General features: G+C 50.9%; 1 protein-coding gene across 4 annotated transcripts; it reads left to right on the forward strand.

The window, feature by feature from the left end:
• Window positions 1-1,075: 1,075 nt before the first annotated feature.
• Window positions 1,076-5,826, forward strand: NKX2-1 (NK2 homeobox 1). 4 transcript variants are annotated; one of them, XM_036881357.2, is made up of 3 exons: window positions 1,076-1,773; window positions 2,953-3,338; window positions 4,226-5,826. In XM_036881357.2, exons 1-3 carry the CDS (start codon window positions 1,739-1,741, stop codon window positions 4,951-4,953), a joined length of 1,149 nt encoding a protein of 382 aa, XP_036737252.1. In that variant the 5' UTR covers window positions 1,076-1,738; the 3' UTR covers window positions 4,954-5,826. The 4 variants fall into 4 exon arrangements, with proteins under 4 accessions (XP_036737252.1, XP_036737254.1, XP_036737251.1 ...); XM_036881359.2 differs by having other exon boundaries at window positions 1,077-1,762; XM_036881356.2 differs by lacking the exon at window positions 1,076-1,773 and adding an exon at window positions 2,079-2,270.
• The last annotated feature ends 16,623 nt before the right edge of the window (window positions 5,827-22,449 follow it).

The following is a 22,449-nucleotide window of genomic DNA, read 5'->3' on the forward strand; positions in this document are numbered from 1 at the left end:
CTTCCCTTTACTCAGATACAGGACCTTAAAAGGTGGGAGTAGGGGAATACTAATGACAGCAACACAGAAATCTCCAGCGTTGTCGCTGAACTTAAAAAAATTTCCAAAGCTTTCAAAGCACTTTCATGTGCCAGATACTTTTGAATCTCACAAAACCCTGGAAAGAATTACCTCATTTCTAAATGGCATTGAAACTGGGACAGACACACAACGTTCTACACTTGGTGTTTCTTACACTCACCAATAATAAGAAATAATGGAGAGGGAGGGAGAAAACAAAGACAGGTGACTGGGAAACCCACCCCACACAGGCATTAAGATCTCAGTCCAAACACTGGCCCAGGGCTGCTTGCAGACAAGATCTGCATTGTTTTGTTCACTGTCCTCCTCGACTGTTCACTCGAGCACGGCGCCGTCTTCCCTCCTTGCTTCCTGGGCTTAGACATCAATCACATTGACCATATCGCGGTTAATGGGGCCTCAGAGCGCCCCCCAGAGAAGTCCCTTGGGAGGAGCCGGCTTGGCACCTGTCTTTCGCAGCACACCGGACATGCTCGTCTCCGCGCCCAGAGGCAGGGTTGCTTGCCCCAAGCCGCCAAGGGGGCTGCCGCACGAAAACGTGGGCCCGCAAGGGGGTGTGGGGGGCGCCCTGGGCTTTCTCTCCCCCTTGTAAAGGACGTAGGTGGTGAGGAGAGCGTATATGAGTATATAAGTTGGCTTTGTAATGAGGGAGTGCAGAGCACTCCTCATGGAGAGGATTGAAATCTTAAAATAAAAAGCCAATAAACAAAACAACTTTCCCTACTACAATTGCTATTAATGGAAAGGGCGCCTAACCTGCTGAATTAAATCGTTCGAAAGTGCCTGTTCATCATCGGGAGCTCCTTCTCCACAAGGAGGGGAAAGAAAAATGTGAAAACAAAAACCAAATTCGAGAAGCCTCCTTAACCGGCCCCCGCAGTGTCTTAGAGGCCCCTGCCCTGCCGGGGAGCGCTCCGCCCTCCCAGCCCCCAGCGCGGAGAGGAGGCTAAAACAGCCAAAGAGAAAACAGAACAACAAAACGTTTAAAATCCGACTGAGAAAGTCGGAGTGGGTCTCAGAATCTGCTGCCTGGGGCTCAGCTCAGGCTCCTTAGTCCACTCGGCTGGAGGCCCGGGCCTGGCCGGAGCGGATCCGCGGCCGTAGGCCTCCCGCCCGGTTGGGGAGCGCAGCCCACAGCTCCCCCTCTCCAGGCTCCCAAGGACCCTTCAAGGCGCTGGGCTCACACTTGAAGCCTGGGAACGCGCGGACAGGAAACCCACTTCCTCCTAAGCAGTTTCTTGCTCTCCGGATGAGAGGCGCCCAATTGAAGCAGAATGATCCTCATCTACTAATATCCAGCGTGGCCACAAAGCGACTGGCCATTTATGCCCCCACTTTAAACAAAGATATTTGGTTATTCCCGGGGAAGCAAGTGCACTTTTGCATGGCTGAGCTCCGGGAGGAGGCGAGCCTCAGCACAGCCTACCGCCCGCCAGGCTGCTCGCGCCTCCGGATTCGCCCCTCCCGGCCAGCTGGTCCCGCCGGGGTTCAGGCTCAGTTCCGCCCCGCAACAGGCGGGCGGGCACTCACGACGCTCCCTGCCCGCGCCCTCCTTGAAGCATCAGAGGGGATAACAGCGTGGCCCTGGGCTCAGGTGCTGGGGCTGTGATGTCCTCGGAAAGTCAGCTCCAGCCCCAGAGCCCTGCGTGTCCGGGAGATGGGCGAGGGTCGGGGACACCAGGTTTGTTCGAGGTGGGGCAACTTCAGTGATGGTCCCTCGCGTTAGTGCCCCCCAGCCTTGCAGTTTTGGCGACCAGTTGGTGTGCTTGTCTTGGCCTGGGGTGGGGGTGGGGAAAGGGAGCCGCGTGTGGGTTAGGGGGGTCATGATGCAGAGGGACCGGGCCCACTGTCAGGGCCCTGAGCTGGGAGGAGGAGGACGCCGGGATCTGGGGCAGCCTCTCGGAAGCAGCCGATCCCCTACTTAGCGCCCCCTCTGCCGGCTGGGATTCTCCCTCGGGTAAGGGGAAAGGGGGCGGGGAGCAGAGGTGTCCCTCTGACGGCGACAGAAGAGGCAGACAGACAGACACGCAGACCAACAGTGCGGCCCCAGGGTTCGTCCCCAGACTCTCAAGCTCATTCGGTGGCGACCGGGGCTCTGCGCCGCGAAGCCGGATGTGGTCCGGAGGCAGTGGGAAGGCGCGGGGCTGGGAGGCCGCGGCGGGAGGGAGGAGCAGCCCCAGCAGGCTCAGGTGAATCCCCCACCCTGTCCCTTGGCCCCCGCCCTCTAAAGACCGGTCCCCGCCGGGGAACCCCGACTGTTTCGGAAAGTGGTTCGCAACTTCGCAAGTTGGTTGCAAAGCAGCATTCACCTTGCTTCCTCCCCACCATCCCTCCTCCTCGGCTACTCCCCACCCCACCTCTTTCCCTCCCCTCTCTCGGTTCCCTCCTTCTTTCCCTCCCCGCCTCCCCCCGCGCACCGCTCGCACCCCACAAAAAATGGGGTGGGGGTGTCCAGAGGAGGGGGAAAGAAAAGCTTTAGGTCGCTGTCTCTGCCGCTCTCTCTCCCTCCCTCCCTCTCTGAGACCTAAAAATCCTGACAAGTGAAACTTAAAGGTGTTTACCTTGTCATCAGCATGTAAGCTAATTATCTCGGGCAAGATGTAGGCTTCTATTGTCTTGTTGCTTTAGCGCTTACGCCCCGCCTCTGGTGGCTGCCTAAAACCTGGCGCCGGGCTAAAACAAACGCGAGGCAGCCCCCGAGCCTCCACTCAAGCCAATTAAGGCGGACTCGGTCCACTCGGTTACGTGTACATCCAACAAGATCGGCGTTAAGGTAACACCAGAATATTTGGCAAAAGGAGAAAAAAAAGCAGCGAGACTTCGCCTTCCCCCTCTCCCTTTTTTTTTTCCTCCTCTTCCTTCCTCCTCCAGCCGCCGCCGAATCATGTCGATGAGTCCAAAGCACACGACTCCGTTCTCAGTGTCTGACATCTTGAGTCCCCTGGAGGAAAGCTACAAGAAAGTGGGCATGGAGGGCGGCGGCCTCGGGGCTCCGCTGGCGGCTTACAGGCAGGGCCAGGCAGCACCGCCGGCTGCGGCCATGCAACAGCATGCCGTGGGGCACCACAGCGCCGTCACCGCCGCCTACCACATGACGGCGGCGGGGGTGCCCCAGCTCTCGCACTCCGCCGTGGGGGGCTACTGCAACGGCAACCTGGGCAACATGAGCGAGCTGCCGCCGTACCAGGACACCATGCGGAACAGCGCCTCGGGCCCCGGATGGTACGGCGCGAACCCAGACCCGCGCTTCCCCCCCAGTAAGTGAGGCCGCCCCACTGCGGGGCCGCGGGCTGAGCGCGGGAGGTGCGGGGAGAGCCTCCAGGAAGGCGCCGCGCCTGCAGGCTGCGCGCTGGGCATCAGGGTGGGCGGCCCGGCAGCGGCGCCAGGGAGTCGGGCGTGGGAGCTGGGGATTCCTCTCCGCTGGGCTGAGGGATCCGAGGAGACACTTAGTAGCGTTGGAATACTGCGGGCAGGTACTAGTATTCTGCGTCTCCCAGATACTGCCTGGGGGCAGCTTCGCTCCGCGCAGAGACCTCGGAGTGCCGAGGGAGGCACCCCCCACCCCCAACTAAGGGAGCCAGGGCAAGCGGGGCGCTAAGAGGCGCGGCCTGGCGGGGTGGGAGGCTGCCCTGCTGCGACGCGCTCAGGCGTCCGGCCCGCCGGTACCGCTAGTGTCCTCACTGGGCTGACAGGAGGGAGCGGCCAGGAGGCAAAGCGTCTGGGGGGGCTCTAGCTTTCAAAAGTGAACACCTCCCTCCCCTGAACCCCCAAAGTTGGGGGTCTACCGTAGGACCGCAGCTCCTGGTCTGGGTCCCGTTCGCCGCCAGTGGCCCCGCTAAGCCCGAGACTCCGGCGGGGTTGGGCAGAAAGGAAGAGGAGCGGCCTTTCCCCACTGCGTGTTTTGGGTGGAGCATTGAGACTAAGCGAGATAGCCGGGGTTGAGGAGGGGAGCTCTCCCGTAACCCCTCGACGGCCTGTCCTGGGGCTGCGCTAGCGATCCCAGGCGGCGGAGGCCTCTCAGCGCCGAGGTGGCCTCGGTGAGGAGGGCGCCGTCGGGGCGGACTGGGCCGGCCAAGCGCGCGAGAGGCACAGGTGGCCTGGCCCGGCCCGGCCCCGGCCGACCCTGTGCGTTTGTCGCTTACAGTCTCCCGCTTCATGGGCCCGGCGAGCGGCATGAACATGAGCGGCATGGGCGGCCTGGGCTCGCTGGGGGACGTGAGCAAGAACATGGCCCCGCTGCCAAGCGCACCGCGCCGGAAGCGCCGGGTGCTGTTCTCCCAGGCGCAGGTGTACGAACTGGAGCGGCGCTTCAAGCAGCAGAAGTACCTGTCGGCGCCTGAGCGCGAGCACCTGGCCAGTATGATCCACCTGACACCCACTCAGGTCAAGATCTGGTTCCAGAACCACCGCTACAAGATGAAGCGTCAAGCCAAGGACAAGGCGGCCCAGCAGCAACTGCAGCAGGACAGCGGCGGCGGCGGGGGAGCCGGATGCCAGCAGCAAGCGCAGCAGCAGTCGCCGCGCCGCGTGGCCGTGCCGGTCCTGGTGAAAGACGGCAAACCCTGCCAGGCGGGCGCGCCCGCTCCTGGCACAGCCACCCTGCAAGGCCACGCGCCACAGCAGGCGCAGCAGCAGGCGCAGGCCGCGCAGGCGGCGGCGGCGGCGATCTCAGTGGGTAGCAGTGGCCCCGGGTTGGGTGCACACCCAGGTCACCAGCCGGGCAGCGCGGGCCAGTCTCCGGACCTGGCGCACCACGCCGCCAGCCCCGCAGCGCTGCAGGGCCAGGTCTCCACCCTATCCCACCTGAACTCCTCGGGCTCGGACTACGGCACCATGTCCTGCTCCACCTTGCTATATGGTCGGACCTGGTGAGAGGACGCCGTGCCGGGCCTAGCCCAGCGCGCTGCCTCTTCGCTTCCCCTCCTGCCTGCCCCACACTACCAACCACCCGCAGCTCCATGCGCTTCGACTTTTCTTAAGAACCTGCCCCGTTTAGACCAAGGGAAAAAACACAAAGGCCAAACTGCTGGACGTCTTTCTTTCTTTCTTTTTTCCTTAAATTTGTGGGGGTTTTTCCAAGAAAATAAAAACAACCAAGCAAATCCAATTATTTAAGGAGTCTTTAAACAGAGAAGGACACAACAAGAACAGCTTTGGGGGTGTCACTTAGGTGACTCAAATGGGTTCCCCACGCTTGGGCGGGGTAGTTTGGAGAGGGCTCTAACCACTGACAGGCTCTGGACTCCAAAGATCGCAAATTTCATTCTGGGTTACACTATGCCAGCAACGTGGACTCTCTTGTAAATACCAAGATCTCTTTCGAAGGAGAGAGGAGGGCTGGGGAAAGACTCCCACAGAACCTACTAGTCACTGACACAAAGGAAATGTCCCCTCCTAGAGCCCTCTGGCCACCCAGGCTCAACCTGGACTGGCCCTGGCTAAAATTGTTTTATGTTTGATGTAAACTTGTAGCTGTAAAACGCTGTCAAAAGTTGGACTAAACACCTAGTTTTTAGTAATCTGTACATTCTGTTGTAAAAAAAATAATGACCCCAGTCCCCATCCCCGGCCCATCTTATTTTTTATGGGCATTGACAAATCTGTGTATATTACTTGGCAGTTTGTTATTCGCAGCGTCAGTCTTTTTTCTGTTGTAACTTATGTAGATATCTGGCTTAAATATAGTTCCTAAGAAGCTTCTAATAAATTATATGAATTAAAGAGATTCTTTTTCTGATTAAAAAATCCACCTTTTGTTTGGTTTTGATTTGGCTTTAAATGGCATTTGGGAGGGGTTTCATTGCTTGCCTGATGGGATTTGAATTGTTTGGGGCTCAAAGGCTCAAAAGCTAACTGGGCCTGGGGTCCTTGCCCCATGGGAAGAGGGAGTTTTGTTCTGCTTCCAAATTGAGTAGAACTAAACTTTGAACAATTCTGGGAGTCAGCAATAGAGAAGAGAAAAGCTAAACTACTTCCAGTAGGCGGGAAAGAGAGAAAGGTAGAGAATGACGCCAAAGGACTAGTTTTCAGGACCGGCCTTCAGGTTTTTTTTTTTGAAACGCCCTAAGTATCTATCATAATCTTGTACAGATGAGCCCACATTTTAAAAGTCAGCCAGGAAGACCATTTTAACTCTTAATAAGTGATCATTGTTGCTAAACAGATTGCTTCTGTCCATTTAAACATCAATACTTTATTCTTAATCTGCAGCCAAGACTGTCAGAATTAGAATTTGGTGGGGGCCTGTTTTTGAAAGCGGGAAGTCATTACCAGTTTTGTCTCTGCCCTAAAACAGCTATCCTACCTCCAAGTCCCTGCTTCTCATGGACTCTGGCCTCAGGAGGTGTCCCACTGGGCTGCTGGCCTGAGGACACCCTGGCAGGACGTTGTGAACTGGGCTTTCGCTCTGTTCCACCAGTTTCCATCTCTGGCTCCTAAATCTTTGTAACAACAAATCTTTCTCCTGTTCCCCACTCTCCACCTCTCCCTGCCATTCCCCACCCAACAACAACAACAAAATCACTTTTAACCTGTCTTCCTACCTCTGATTTCCTGATCTCTTTGGTGTCCAGAGGTGACTGTTGCGGAATTATTAGGGCTGCCCTGGGGGGAGGAGGAGGAAAGAGTAATTGTGGACAGAAAGAAATCCTGGTCCCTAGATGGGCTGCTGTCCAATTCCGTGTCACCCTTGACAAACCTACCCAGGGAAAGTGGCCAGAGAAGGCTGGAGACAGGTGCCCCCAGCACTTCCCCTGGGCCTGGAAGAGCCGCACTGTGGGGGCTGAGGTGTATTTGGCAAGGACCCAGTCCACTCCTCGAGCCCCGGCTTTCTTCCTTTCCCCTTTCTTGCCTTTCTCCTTTCATCTCCTTCTGTCTTGTATCCCCCTCTCTCCACCGACCTCCACCACAGACCCCAGAAACTCTGAAGAAATCCCCCGACCTGGGGCCTTGCTCCCCACCAACAGGCCTCTTCGTGGACTTCCTGGGGCTCCTTCCCTGCGGTGCCTTAGGACTGGGCGCTGCCACGGCCGATGCAGCTGCTGAGATGTGTTCTCCAATGTCCAGAAGGGACTCAGAGATCTGAAAGCGGAGCTGATTGGATCTCAGAGTGTGCTGTTCGTGGGAAATCTCAGCAGGCCTCACATTTTGGAAAACAACTTTAAAAAATCTGTAAAGTTTGGACACTTGTTTTAGAATAGGCAGACAGTGGTCCCTGGCAGATGTGTAAATGATCAAGTCACCCAGCTCAGGCCAGGTGCTTGGCAGGGAGGTGTTTGGCTCTGTGGTCCCAGTTCTCTGAGGTGGAAGCTTCCACTCATTCTGCCCAGTGTCCAGCGCAAGTTTGGGCGGGGACGCGGTTGGCAGTTCCGAGCAATGTCCAGGGCTGCTTCGCCTGCCCATCCTAGCCCCGAGTCGGCGCCTGAGTCACAATTTTAGTGTGCTGTGGTACCCTCGCCCTGGATGGGGATGCTATCAAATACATTCTCCTCCCCGCCAACCAGAGCTGGCTTAATTTGAAGCCTGTTTACTGTCCTGGGGAAAGGTGAATTCAGCCGGGTCTGCTGATGAGGCCGGAAAAGACAGGATCTTGGCCACTTGTCCAACACGCGGGGCCCACCAGCTCCCGCTCCTGGCCGGGAGAATTCTGCAGCTGCGGGAAAAGCCCTGGAACTCAGTCTGAAGCTTTTCGATAGGAAAATAGGTGCGCGCTGGGCGCAGGGAAAGACAGAAGCCTGGGGTCAGCCGCCATCCCCACATCCCGATCAGTCTCGTTTCGGCGATCTTAGTCCTCTCCCCGAAAAGGCCTCCTCTAGATCTTCAGCATCTCTGGCCCGGGGCGGTTATGGCATCCCCTGCAGAGAAATCAGCTTTCTGAGGATGCCCCGGGCGCTGAAGTGCCTGGAAGAGCTAGAAGCTTCCCCCACGTGTGGGGGCAGCACAGTTCGCGCCGAGATCCAGGAGACGCTCAGCGCCCCCGCCTAAGCACCCCACCCATCCCTAGGCTAGGACGGCTGCGGGTAGCGGGAGAGATTTTGCAGACAACATCCCCCCTTCCTCCTCTCCCCCACCCCCACCCCGCCATGTAAACACGGGGACTTTCTCGAGAGCCCTGGAGAGCGGCTCTAGTGGCTTCGGGGCCTGAAACACCAGGCTTGGCGTGTTTGATGTTTAGCATCCCAAAGCGGCTCCCCACCCCCGCCCCAGCCTGGGAACCCGGAGCTGTGGGTCGGAGAGGTAGGAAAGAAGCCCTCTGTTGCCGGGGGACTGGGCCGGGTCCAGAGGAGGCGAGAAGAACGGGAGTGAGTTGCTCGGAGCTGGGGATAAGGGGGCCTGGGCTGCGGCCTCCCCAGCAGGAGCTCAGGCGGGTTTAGCTGGAGTCCTCCAGGCCAGAGGCCGTATGGGGGGCAGGGAATGCCTCAGCAGCCCCGGGAGCGGCTCTGGGAGAGAGCCGGCCCTGTGGGAAGGAACTTGGGGCCCGCGAGGGAAACCAGAGCCAGGCCGGAGCCGGCTCCGCGGGACTTGCTCGGAGGTGGGGGAGACCCTGCCCGCTCCAGTCCAAGGGCCTCGCCATAGGCAGCTCTTCTTCCCAGTGCTTAGGGCTTGGCCTTTCCAACGGAAAGACTTATTCGGGAGCCTTCCAAGGGATTTTAAAGCTCCTCGGGCAGGGTGAGGCCTAGGGCCGCCATGGAGGTCTCCGATTTTGAGACCTCCCAGAAGAATTCTCAGACTTTGGAGGCCGCTGACTCTCCGAGTGCGTTCAGCGAAGGGCGTCGGTGCGGGGCTATCTCCGGGCGCGAGCGAGTGCACAAAAGGTAGCGCGAGTCTCTTCTCAGGCGATCCAGATAAGAGGAAATGAGAGCGGGGTTTTCTGACTTCCAACTCATTAGGGACCAGGTAAGGTCAATGCTTTCTCTATTATGTCTTTATCTTAAAAGCGGGTCAATTTAAGATAAGGGAAAAAAAATCCAGGATCTGCGTGAACCTTGCTGATAAAGACTGACCCCTTTCCAGAACTAAAAGCTATCCAAGCAGATATTCATTTTCTATAAACAAGAGAGTTGTAAGAAGCTGCCTTGAATTCTGATCGCATGTCTCCAGTCGCTCTCTAGACATCACCCCCAACCCCTAATTATTAGAGCTGGAAAGCAGAGTAAGCCTGGAAGCCGGGTGAGTGGGGGTATTATTTGTGGAGAAATAGAAAGCCTGTGAATCTGAGATGATAGGCTCTAAGGCATTGTGTGCTGGTTTGTTTGTTTCAAATGTGAGTTTCTATCAGAATGGAAGGAAAGTGATAGACATGGGTATTGGGAGGGATAATGCTGAATATTTTCCTTGTTCAGCCAGGTTCCTATAAGATGCTGGACACCATCTTCCTCTGGCCTTCCTTGCCCTTCTGGCTGGTGCAGTTTTGATTGTGCAATTACGTTCTTGCAGCTTCAGGCCACCCTCTGTGGGGCCCATTTTGTCTCCTGTCTCAACTTGGAACACAATTTCTGGTGCCTCTGTAGCCAGTAGCCCCTGGAAGGAGTGTTGTCCTATCCCCTATAACCCTCAGTGGTGAGCTTGTCCACCCAAGTGGCTGGAGGAATTGGGTATGGAAGGGAGTAGAGGAAAGGATGTGTTTTATTCACGGAGAAGGCCGGGGTCTGCAGCACCCCCATCTCCAGTAGTTGGGTTTCTGAACTTCCCTTGATGATTTTCAAAGGAATGGAGGAGGAGTAGACTCGGCAACTTGAGGCAGTTTCTGTCTCATTTGAAGCCACAGCTGAAGTGGCTGGCTACATTTCTCTCTGATAGTGACCTAATGCCCGAGGGCATCGAGGCATGGGCCCCCAGACTTCCCATTTAATGATGTTTCCCATTTGGTCTCTGCTTCCTAAACATTTGTTGTCTTTGTTATTATGATTTGTAGCAAAGTTTTGGAAAGTGTGAGATTTAAATCCGTTTTCCTGCTTTCTTTTTTTGGTTACTTGCAAGACACTGCAACAAATGTGCAAAGAATGATAAATCAATCATCAGTGCTGTACTTGAAAAGAAACATTAAAAAAATAACAGGTAGTACGCCGTGCTAAAAATAACTCTTTCCTCCAACAAAATGCTCACATCTGAGTCTGCCCACTAAGTATGTAGGTATAAGTGGTTGCATACACTTGCTGTTGTATATATTATAGAAGTATATACACATAAGTATCTATCTTATGTATCTATTTTATGATATTCAAAAAGAAAAAGTTTAACATAGGATTCTCTTCAAGAGGATCTTACACAATCTGATAAAGTTTAATGCATTCATTACCTCAACTGCCACATGAAACCAAGTTTCCCTTTAAAAAAAATCAAAGAAACAAAAATTTTCTTTAATTTTGTCTACTTTAAGTTGGAATAGTAATTTATTTTCATGTGACCCTCTGGAGAACTAATTATGTTCTGGGGAAATATTAAATTTTTTTCTTCAGAATGAACTTGTTGCCTGAGACACACAGCTGTAATATTTCTTGAAACAATCTGTAACAAAAATTGTTGTCATTTGCTGTGCCTACATTATCTGCTAATATAAATCGTTAGTATGAACACTAACACTACTACAAACATTATTGACAGCTAACAAAAACAAATGGAAATGTTTCTGCCCCTCGTTTGTATTCTGGCCTTCGCAGAATAGTGGAAATAAGAGGGCAGGTCTGAGTGTAATCCCACAGCAAGAAAAAGTCAAACTTTTCCTCTTCCCCCCTCCCATTTTGTACATTTTCAGCAATCCTGTCTTTAAATTCTAGATGGAATTGTCATTAACACCAGGTTGTTAGTGGAGGGTTAAACATTGCATTTCTATGGCTTTGGGTGATTTTTTTATAATGTAATTTCTAGAAAATCACAGATGTCAGGTCCTGAAAAGTGTCCTTGGATATCCTTCCCCAGTGGCCCTGCCCTGGAGCCATTCTGTGGGAAACCACCCAGAATGGCGGCCTCCACCTTGCCTAACATTCTCCCTTCCAATACCGGTGTTTGAAGGTATCCAAAGCTCTGGAAAACAAGGGCTTATTTGATCCGCGTGCTACCGATTTACCTGATCTCCCCGGCACACCCGCGGCTGAAGGCGCGCGCGCAAATGTAAGCCTGGGAATTACCGTAATGACAGGAAAAGGACTGAGAGCCGGTTCTTCTGAGCTGGCTTTTCGCTCTGCTCTAACCTAGGAAAACAGGTCAGAATCTGGCTATGACTGTGTGTACAGCCATAATTAGGGTTCCTTCAGGCGCCCCTAGAGCCCCAGATTTCTAAACAGACTTGAACGGACAGGCTTTTTCAAAGGAGACGCTGAAGCCGCAGAGGATTAAACCTCTCCGCCTGGCCACTCGCTGGTGCCTCGAGGTCTGCAAGGCACTATTTCCTGGGAGGGGACTGAGGTGGGGACTAAGCAGTGACGGCTTCTTCCACCCCTTCTGAGTGTGCTTCAGAAGGAACTGCAATACTTGCATCACAGGCGTGCGCAGCATACATCCCTGCCTTTTGCCAGGGCAGACAGAAGTTGTAGCTAGTTCATTAGTACGCACCAACCTGCAATATTAACTGAAATGTTGATTACTGCTCCCTGGCACAATCTCTGAGGCCGAGGCCAGGGTGTAGTCAATTTTGGAAGTGCTGCAATGTACCATCTCTACAACTCACACAGCAGAAAAAGCTTGGATATCTGTCTGTACCATTCATTGGCTTCATACTGAAATCAAATGGGAGAACCTTTGGAAATACTTAACAAAAAGCCAACTCACCCACAGCCAAAACTAGCACTGGATGGAGGTAAAGAGAAAATAGTTGAGGTCTCTGTAGTATACAAGAACTGTCATGCATCTCTAAACAGTTGATATTAACCTTCCTGTAAGAACTGTTTCCTGACAAGTAGAAAGCCACACCACCCAAAATTAGTTGTTGCAAATTATGACATGGCTAAATCCTTAGATTCTGTTGGTTGGGTGTCTGTGGAAGCTGCCAGTATATGTGTATATGTAGTTCTGCTCATTGGTAAGAAAAGGGAAGAGAAGAGAAGACAGGAAAGGAGACTGGCTAGGAGGGGAGGGGAGAGGAGAGGAACAACCGAGCCTGGTGAAAGTTTGTGGGTTTCTACTGGTGTGTGTGACATCCGAGTCTTGCTGGTTATAACTGGTCTTTGGGTCAGAGTGCTGGGGCAGGTGGATCTGTGTGTGGTGTTTTAGGGGGTGATGCTCATGGGGAGAGTGGGGCAGACTGCTGGAGGCAGTGTATGTGCCATGTCTTGCATTGGGCTGGTAACACAATGGCAACAATTATCTAGGCTGATATATGCTCAAACGGCAAAAAAGTTGCAAAATAGATGAACCTCCCTGAGCAGGGAATGAGCTGGTTACAGAGGTCTGCAGCCATCATCCTTTTTTCAATACATTTTAAACAAGAGGATCTAGGGAGTGATTCCGATTCAATACACATAATCAGTTTGCAAGTCTTATTTCCATTTGAAAACAGGGCCATTTGCAATCATGAGAGCCGGACACGCTGAAAGATACAGAGCATTTTCCGAGCAGATGATGGGTGACAGAATCTGCAGGCAAGCACTAAATATTTTCTTCTAGCCTCAGACCTTATGCATTAGTCTTTAGTTCCACTGTATTTTAAATCCACTATTTCTGTTGAATATGTAACTTAATTGCTTAGAAAATGGAGACTTTGTGGTTGGAGAGAAAAAAGCAAAAACAAAAAAACCACCAGAAAGAGGGGAGAAACCCATGTTCATACTTCTCCTCTGTGCTGGTACTCTTCATTGTGAAGGGTACATGGGTAAAAGATTTGATGGAAAATTCGAACTTGTTTTTAAAAGAAGGGCTGCCAGAAAACGTCGTCGTGGCTAAAATGCGAGGGTGGGAGCCGCGAAGCCATGACCCCGGGTGTGGCGGGGCTGGCAGGGCGTCTGCGGGGCCCGGGCGCAGAGCTGTGCCCCCTCCCACTTGCACAAAGAGCTGAGGGCTCCTTGCGGCCCCGAGCTTCACAGTGGTTCTCAGTGGTCTCAGCTAGTAGTGTGGGCACTTAGAAACCCGATCCATTTTGTGGTCTCCCGTGGTAGAAAGTTTTGGGTTCCAGGACAAGAGAAGCAGCTGACCGCGACTTCCCTCCCGCTCCCTGCCCGCGGCCTCGGCGCTCCTCAGCCCCCGCGACCTCTCCTCCACCCCCTGGCCCAGGCCTCACCCCGCCCACCCGCGCTTCCCTCCGCCGCCCCGCGCGCCACCCTGCCCACCCCCAGCCGCGGGCCTGCGGGTCGACTCTGCATCCGGTTCCCCGCCCGCGCCCGGAACTACCTCGGCCCGCGCCGCCGGCCGACCCTGCCTCCAGCTCCTTCTGCGGACCACACCGAGTGTGGTGTGCAGATGAGTGGGAATTTCCCGTGAATTTTGAACCCAGAATGTATAGGTATTAGTTCCCTGGGTCACGATGATGATCCAAACCCTAACCTGAAGGGATTTTAAAAACGATCTTAAGACACAATCTTTCTTTGGACAAATAAACAAAAATCAAAGCCACCGAACTGCTGCTGTTTTCCAGAGGAGTTTTCCTAAGGAAAAGAGACACCAACATCTAAGTAACTTTGTACTAGGCAGAAACTGAATCTAATAATAGTATGTGCTTAATGCAGATTCCATTTTTATTTGGAAAGGATATAATTTATTGATCTCAAGTTGGCGTCTCTTAGGTAGGTGTTGTGTTTTTAGACGTCCTCGCAAAGCATTTTTGCCTGCTGTAAGATCTCAGGCGAACCCACTGATGGGGGAGGGTCACGGAGAGGAGGAGTGGGAGGTGGGGAATTCTGCACACACCTGTCGGTTTGCTCACTTTTCTGCAAAACTCTTCCTAAAAGCCCCGGTGTTCTCTTTGACAGATATTGAAGTACAGGGACCACAAAGATCTATAGACACTCTTCTCTCTCTTTCCCGCCCCCCCCCACAGCCCTCCTCCCTGCCCCCCCCTCTTTCACACAGACACACACACACACACACACACACACACACACACACACACACACACACACACCAGCTATAAACTCTCCAGTATTTTTTTTCCTCTCTAGAACCCATTCTATGGATAAGCAAGAGTGAGTAGTCCTGAGGCACTAATCCATCCCAGCAGAGGTGGGGAAGCCAGCCTCCCTATTTTTGCAAACCTGGAGGACAAAATTCCTGCAACTGACAGGTGAGGATGAGGCTGGGACCAGTAGGACCCAACTGCTAGGTGAAGCTCATCCACCTGAGGACAGGGTCCCAGCCTGGGCTTGGTTGGGTGGGCAGGGGGTGCAGGAATGTGACCCAGAGAAGCAGAAAGTCAGAGCAGGCTCCCAGGGCAGGAAGTTTCAGCCACCTGACAGCCCCTCAGAGATACAGCGACTACACGTTTCTAAGAGTGGTGGTTGATTTGTCTGTTACTTTCCCACCCTTTAGACTTCCCTGGGGATCAAAGATACACCAGCTCACAATTGCTGGCTCCAGTCTTCAGGAGCAATCCCAATCAGGGAGCAAAAACCCCTCAGCTTGCCTTCTTCAACACGCACCCTCCCTGTCTGCCAGGGAGATGCGGGAGATCTTCACTGACCTGCAGGAGCCTCACATTCTTGTATTTATAGTCTGATTTTACTTTATTATCTACTTTTTATTTGTTTCCTCATCCTCCTTGTTTTCTATTTCATATCATGCCTATGTTTTACTGGCTTTCTTGTCCAATTCCAGGCTCATAGCTGCAGTCTTCCTTTGAGACAATTCGGTATCATTTTCCTAATGTCAGTACTAGAAGGAAAAGCAGATAAAGTGGATGCACTAAGCCGTAAAGCATGAAAGCCAGTAAGGCCCATATGAGAGGCCAGTTGAGGGGTAAGAAGACTAGAAAACCGCCAAGGTCAGCCTCTATATAGAGGACTAGATAGAAAAATGACAGAAGCAAAGAGAAGCAGCAGCACACAGAAATTCAATTAATGTCAGTAGATCGGAAGGAAGGAATACAGCTCCAGCCAAACGCATATGCGTTGCCTGGACTGGCAAAGAAAGGGATGAGAAGGGAGTAGATGTGTGTATGTTGGTGTGTCTGTAAGCAGAGAAGCAAATCTAGTAACTTCTTCCTTGTCTCCTGCTAGACCTTAAGAACAGGGACATTCTGCCAGAGCAAATTAAAGGGATTCAGAGCTGAGGGGCCGAGGAATGGGTTCGCCTCCCAAACTCCAGCCTGCTCCTCCAGCCTGGCTTACTCCGGGCTCTGCACCCTGGAGAAGGAACATATTTGGGTGAACCTGAGGGGCAGAGGGCAAGCCAACCAGGAGAGGAAACAGTGGCTTCTGGAAACTTCTGTGGAAAAAGACAAAACTGTCTTTTGCACAAGTGCCTTACCCCTCTTCCTTGCCGTTGAAGAGACTTTTGAAAAAGGAAAGAGCCTCGTGGTCCTTTCCGACCCTAGCTGTTGGACAGCGCCCCCTTTCGTCCCTGCCAGCGCGACCTCGCAGGAGGAGCGGTGTGGAGCCAGACTCAGACGCGGGAGAAAAAGGCAGGGCGATTCCGCTGGGACTGGGAGGCGAGACCGGCCCCCCACCCCCCACCCCGCCCTCACCTTCGGGTCCTGAGCCGCTTCCCGTGATGGAGGGCGGGTCTCCAGAGGCTGCCGGTTCCCCGCGACCCCGTCGGGGCCGCTCCTCCCGCGAGCGCGCAGCGCGCAGGGCCGCGCCTCACCGCGCGCCTCCCCGCCCCTCTCCCCCCAAGTACCCGGAGCTGGCACGCTCCCCGCTCCCCTCCCCGCTGCCGAGCTCGCCCGGCACTCGCAGCCTCGGAGCCCCTAGACTGAGGCGCAGGAGGCAGGGGTTTGGCGGGCCAACCGCCCGGCAGGCAGGAGAAGGAAATCACCCCTTCCACCACCGGGCATTTCCCCCGAACCCTGCCCAGCCCGTTTGGGGGCTTCCTCGAGGGGACTGGAACCCCAACCCCGGGGCCCTTCCTTTTTCAAGGGTCTCTCACACAGGGTGATACCTCTTAACCGGAACACGTTAACCCTTTTCCTACCCAGCATGACACTGTTTCGTTGAGGGCCTCATTTAGTTGGTGACCGCAGAGGGCACATTTGAGGCCTTTTCCTGCCTGTGAAGCACAAGGCCCCCGTCCCACGGGCCCGGGGCCCGCGGGGCAAGTCGGGGAGAGGGACCCGGCCGGGCGCCGGCTCGTCGGGGCCGGGAGGCAGCCGCCCAGACTTCCCAGTCGATGCAGCCGCTCGGCCCCAGCGGCGAGAGGCCCCTGAATTCCGAGTCTCGCCGGGCGGCGGCTCTGCCGTCGGGGCTTTTTCCGCAACAGACAAGGCGCCACAGCGCGAAGTCAGCTTGGACGGTCCCGGACACCCGGATATTCCTTCTTACACTCGCGCACTCGCCCTCCTTCGATAATTTTCTTCGATAATTTCGGAGGCAAAGATTTCCAACTTTGGGGGGAATTTGTTTCATCTTTCCTCAATTCAGAAACGGAGTCTTCAAAAGTCTTAATGTGCGTGTTAACTTTTTTCTAGCATTAAAATGAATGCGAAACCACGGATCGAATCCCGTCACTCATTTTGGGGTTAGCTTCTCCCGATATTTCACACGGATAACAAAACTGGGTCCCTCTTATTTGTACTTGTCCTTAACCTTTGCAGCAACTGCTGTAGATGCGTCTCTGTCCGTTCTCTAATAGATTTTACCAGGGGCTGGTGACAGAGAACTGATTTCTTTTCTATTAGGGTTTAGCACATCTTTGTTGAAGGCCTGTAGAATGACCAGGGATTAGATTTGCATCTCTTAGACGCCCTGTGTGGTCTTTGTGCGAAGCTTGTAACTGTTAAAAATGACTTGTTAGGAAGCGTGTGGGCTCTCATCGCTCCCCTTTTGACAGAATGATTGCGAAATTCAGATTGGCCCTGTAGGATTTAGCCCGCAGATTCCACCTGAACCCTAAGCAATTAGACCCTAATCTCACTGCAATCATATTTGAGTTAGGATTTGTTGCACTTTGTTTACTTCAATTAAAAGCAGTGTAATATATTTTTTCCAGCTTTTAAAGTGAGGTCTCCAGGCGTAAAACCTCAGGACTTCTTAGGAACGGTTTTGGTGGTGATGGAGATTTCTTTTCTGTACGGTTTCCTCTAGTCTTCCCGCGCGCCCATCCCCCATTTAAATAACTCTTTTTTTTCCTTCCCCTTGCTCACTAATGCCCGGAGCATCTTCTCAGGGGGTGAATTCAAGTCGCCTGGGAAGAACCGCGTCTAGAAGACTCCCAGCTGCCAGGGGCACCCAAGCTTCGGGCATCCCCAAGTCCCCTACAGGACACCTACGTCCCGCTCGGCGCCGACCTTTGCTACCCTTGCTGTCCGGCAGCCTAGTCCCTACGTGGGCTCCCGGAGCCGGTTGGGTGTCTCGCTTCCTGTGGAGGAGTAGACACTTATAAGGTGCCCCGCGCCCGCCCAGCTGCAAGGCGACTGCGCAGGCGGCGGGGTCGGTTGGATCGCGACGTGGGCCCCGGAGCTGTGCCCAGGGACGCTCTGGGCCTCGATGTGGGCTTAGCTTCGGCCCTGCGGCCCAGAGCGCGGTTGGGGGAAGCAGTCCCATCTCCGCCGCGTCTTCCTCGCCGCAAGTACCCGCTCCGCAGGGTTCGGGCCTCGGGCGACCTGGCCCCGGCCATCCTCCAGGCCCCTGAAGCCCGGGGCCGGCCTCTGGCTTCTCCTCGCCGGGCCCCAGCGGCCCAGAGCGCGGGCCTTGGCACCGTCGCCTGCTAGGCTCCTCAGGGCCAGTCGCCCAGGTTGTTAGCATCTCAGCGATTCTCCCGGGGGTTAAGCCCAATGTAGTTCCCAGGGTCGCCTGCGATTACTTACGGTCCAGTCAGGTCATTTTTAGTATTATTTCTTGATCTGTGGTGAGCTTATCGCCTTCGTTTATTTATCTGGTGCGACTTTGTCACTTTTATTCCCTCAAAACATCTTGTTTGGAAGGCACATGATGGGGGCTCTGGGTTACCGCGTTTTCAATTTTGCCTCATGATCACTTACTGCTCCTCGTGAGTTTGATGGTGGTTCTCTAAATCACTGCTTCACGTTTCTCAGTTAATGCTAACGTCTGAGCCAACATAGGATGTAAACAAGAGGAATTTTCTGGCACGGAGGACCTCAGTGCTATTTATTTGAGGGGAAAGAGGCAGATATCATTTTTTACATTTACTAATAAACTTCTTACTTGCCAGTGTACTTGTCACTTGTTTCAGAGGAAAAGAAAAACAAAAATATTCTTGATTCCACAAGAATGAATGCCAGCCTACAAACTGTCTGCTTTTGTAACTAAAACATTTTAAATGAGGAGAAATTACTTCGCTGACACTACTGTATAAATGTGAGCAACGCTAACTAGTTTAAGCAAGTGGTGCTATCTTCCAATATTTTCTGAGGTGGTCTATTTTAAACAGGCCCATCTCTTTGGACAATTCTCGGAGCTAATTATCCTTAACTTTTTTAAGAATTCTGAAGGATTCAAGGAAATAGGAGATTCTGTCTTTCCATGAATGGAGGAGGTGAGAATGTGGTAGAGGTGGCAGAGAGGAAGGGGAGCAGACTGTGATCTTCTCTTCCAGATCCACCAGAAGTCTTGATGTATTGGTTGAGGATCCCTGCTTTAAATCAATCCTGTGTGCAGTTCAGTGCAGTTTTCATTTGTGAATAGGAACTGTATCAAAACCCTAGTGTGACCATGACAATTGGGTAATCACACACAAGGCATCTTTGCTAATGGAGAGATGCTGTAAATATGTTTCTAGTGAATACACAGATAACAGTCACAGTGGAAGGGTCAGGTGCCACAAATCATAGATTTCTCTGCCAAGGGTTGCCAGCCATCTGAGGCTTGGAAGGACATTAACTGCCTTTGCATTCTCAGAATAGTCTCCTCAGTTCGTGATTTCACTTACTTGACCCTACTTCTGTTATTAAAAAGCTGGCAGGCACAATCAAGGGCAAGCAGGTTGGCTACCTACCCTTCTGGCAGCTCTCCAATATTCCCATTTAGCTGCCAGGAGACAAGGAGAGGAGTGAATCAGTCACATAATCCTGCAGTAGCATCTAGAAGGTACCAGTAAAACTTAGTGGCAGCAGGCAGGTCCATCAATAAGACCCATTTCTAAATTCTCCACTTCATATGTGTAATGCATCACTCTCGGGGGGGATTCACCACTGGGAAGGGCAGGAAGGGACATGATAAGAAGTGACTTAGGTACAGAAGCTCTCAAGCAGTTTCCTTTGAAAGAAAGTTGTACTTGCATTACTTAATAGTCTCAGTTTTGAAAACTGCCCCAAATAGAAAGAGGATTCTCATTACTAACAGGGAGCAAAATCAGGAAACGTGTTCCTTATCGAAGAGAGGGTGAAAAAAGGAAGCACTTTTAATAAAAGTTGGAGGATTATTGCTTCTTGTCAATAGAACAAACATCTGGCTTTTCACATTTGCTTTAATAGAGAAATTATTGCTAAGCTGGAAAGATTTAGGCACTCAACTTTCAGAGAAATGTGAAACTGAATTATAAAAAAATAAGTTTTTCCTTCCTCAAAATGAAACAGGGCATACAGGGATGTTGGAAAATCTTTTTTATTCACTTCCATTAAGATTCTCTCCCATTTCTGCTTAAATGAACTTGGAAGATTGTCCTGTAGGGGATTTGGGGATGCCCTCAAAATGAAACAGGGGCATACAGGGATGTTGGAAAAACAAAACACATCTCTCTCTAATATCAGCATTCTTCTTTCCTTGAGGACGTAAAAATCTTGGAATATAACATTAAAGACTAATAAGGTGAAATAAAACTTCCTGGATTCCCTTTGTTAGCAGGACAGACTCTTTCTCCTACTCTTATTGGAAGTGGCTTGGGATCTAGAGTAAACTTGCACGGTGGTAAAGCTGTAACTTTTACTAGGATGTACTGACTTTAGAAGTAGACTGACTTTACCGATGAAGTCTTCTCCAAGTTTTGTTTGTGTGAGGGACCTTATCGCACTTTTTGAACAGAAAAGGAAAATCCAGTTCAATGAAGTATGAGTGTTCAGGAAGGCTCTCAAGGTGTATTTTTGGGAGAATATAATATTTTCTAATATGTCAGGAGATATCTAGATGTGAGATATAAAAAAACTAATTTAATATTTTTTCAAAATTAGACTGTCATTACATTAGTGCATTCTTAAAGAATGGGGATAGACACTACTCAGCTACATTTCCAAAGAGGAAAAATATTTAAAAACCAGATGACAGATTAATGCCTTATAATTTAAACAATACTGAATGGTGAACAATCTTCCAAGTTCATTTAAGCAGAAATGGGAGAGAATCTTAATGGAAGTGAATAAAAAAGATCTTCTTGTACAAATATATCTAACCCCCCATATTATTAGCTTATAATGCAAACCATTACTTGCCCTTGCTCCTAAGAACCATTTGAATGTAATGGAGTCATTTCAGACCCTCAAGAAAACCGAAGCCTATGTCTTTTTATAAGTTTATGAAGAACTTTCAAATGGCTGCACCCAAGTTGGAGACAGAGATACATTTTTTCTTGTTTATTAAGTGTTAAAGTTGGATTTATGCTGATGAACATTTTCCACCTTGACTAACACTTCCTGCCAGAGAAGTTTTTCTTTCAAGAGAACAGACAGCAAGTGGACAACAGGAAATTCCAAGCCTACATGCTTTGATGTGGTCATATTCACATTTGTAAATTTAAATCTGTAAACAATCATATTCTTATTTTTCCTTTGTATATCTGCTGTCAGTAACTTGTATAGTGCCCGGTACATAATAGTTGTTCAATAAGTTTGCTAAATGGATGAATTTATGAAACACCTTCACTATCTCCATTATAATCTTTTCTGATGTGTAAAATTAAAGATAAAAGAGTATTGTTAACATTTTCCTTTTTTTATGTAAGCAAAAAATTGTTAAAATTCTAGGTTGGTTTGACTCAAAATGGTAGAAAAGAGGCCACATTCTATTCTAGTTAGCAAGAGAGGAATCTCTTACTTATATTTCCCTGCCTATTCAAAGGAAAGCTGAAGTAAATGTTGTAATGTTTAAAACAAAAACCCCAAAGCTTAGATGCAACACAAAATGAACCCCCAAAATAAATGACTTGGAAAATCCTTCAAGTCAATCACTTTTTACATCGCAGCACCCACCATTCAAGACCTTTAAAATTCTAATGGCTAGCCATCTTCTGAAATGGTGAGAGGACCAGAAAGTTACAAATCCTGTCATTCTTTTGGGCGTGGGGGTAGAAACTGGCCAGTGTGGTCTCATCTACTAGGAAAAAATTAAAAAACATGTTGATTGCTAATGGTAATGCCACATACGGCTGATTTATAGAAGGTGGCCAAGAGAAATCCATTACATAGGCGCAGTAGCTACTATTATTGTATTCCCAACTTCTAACTCTTACTCAGCACCCAACACACTGTGGAGTCTGGGCTGTAGAAGCAATCAAGAGAAGTCAGGAAAGAATCAAAAGATTGAAGCACCTTCAAAGTTGGGATGCCCTGGGGTGTTATTTGGCCTAAACAGCTACTGGAGCCTCTCTTTATTGATTTGGGGCCTGGCTCAAGATTACATACATGCTAAGAGAAGATTACACTGGCAAATTCTTTTCTATTTTAAATGTGAAGTTTTTATGAATGAATGAATGAATATCAATTATTTCAAATGGAAAGTGTATGATTATGTATCAGGGGTAGTCCTGGCTTCAGCTGAATAGGCTCCCCAGAAGATACTGCATTTAGGTAGCATTTGCTCATAAAGATGGGGAAGACTGGAAGGAGTCAAATAGCAGTAGAACCCCAAATAAGCTAAATCTTAAATCTAAATTCCATTTAAAAATCCTCTTTTCAAGCACTCACTTGGCATGAAGATACTGATATCACTTACTGTTTACAACCAACATATGCCCTGACAGTGGGTTACAGGTAATCCATCAACTTGTGTTCCTAATAAGAAATGGTGCCCTAAAAGGCAATGTTCCTTACTGATATCTGGAACAATGGTGACCCACTGTTTACCCAAGAATTTCTATGTACATAGGAGTTGGTGTGTCATTGCCAATTTCACACCAAAGTCAACTCACTGTTTGATTATAAAATTGTACTTAGAGAAATAGTTGATAGAAACCAAAAACAGAGATTGATACAAATACCCTATTGTCAATGTACATCCAGTTTAGGGATTATATAGAAGAACTAGAGGATATCACCTCAGACAAAGATTTTGTGCTAAGAAAAAAATGTGACAGTCTATTTATTGATTTATTTATCCAGCTCAAACAGTCACTGAGCGCTTA

This window comes from Manis pentadactyla, chromosome 11 (assembly GCF_030020395.1).
Source record: "Manis pentadactyla isolate mManPen7 chromosome 11, mManPen7.hap1, whole genome shotgun sequence".
NCBI lineage: Eukaryota > Metazoa > Chordata > Mammalia > Pholidota > Manidae > Manis > Manis pentadactyla.

Coding starts and splice junctions, on each gene's coding strand:
- NKX2-1 (XM_036881356.2), top strand. CDS start 2,194: ATGTGGTCCGGAGGCAGTGGGAAGGCGCGGGGCTGGGAGGCCGCGGCG. Junction 2,271..2,952: donor AGCAGCCCCAGCAGGCTCAG/GTGAATCCCCCA, acceptor TTCCTCCTCCAG/CCGCCGCCGAATCATGTCGA. Junction 3,339..4,225: donor AGACCCGCGCTTCCCCCCCA/GTAAGTGAGGCC, acceptor TGTCGCTTACAG/TCTCCCGCTTCATGGGCCCG.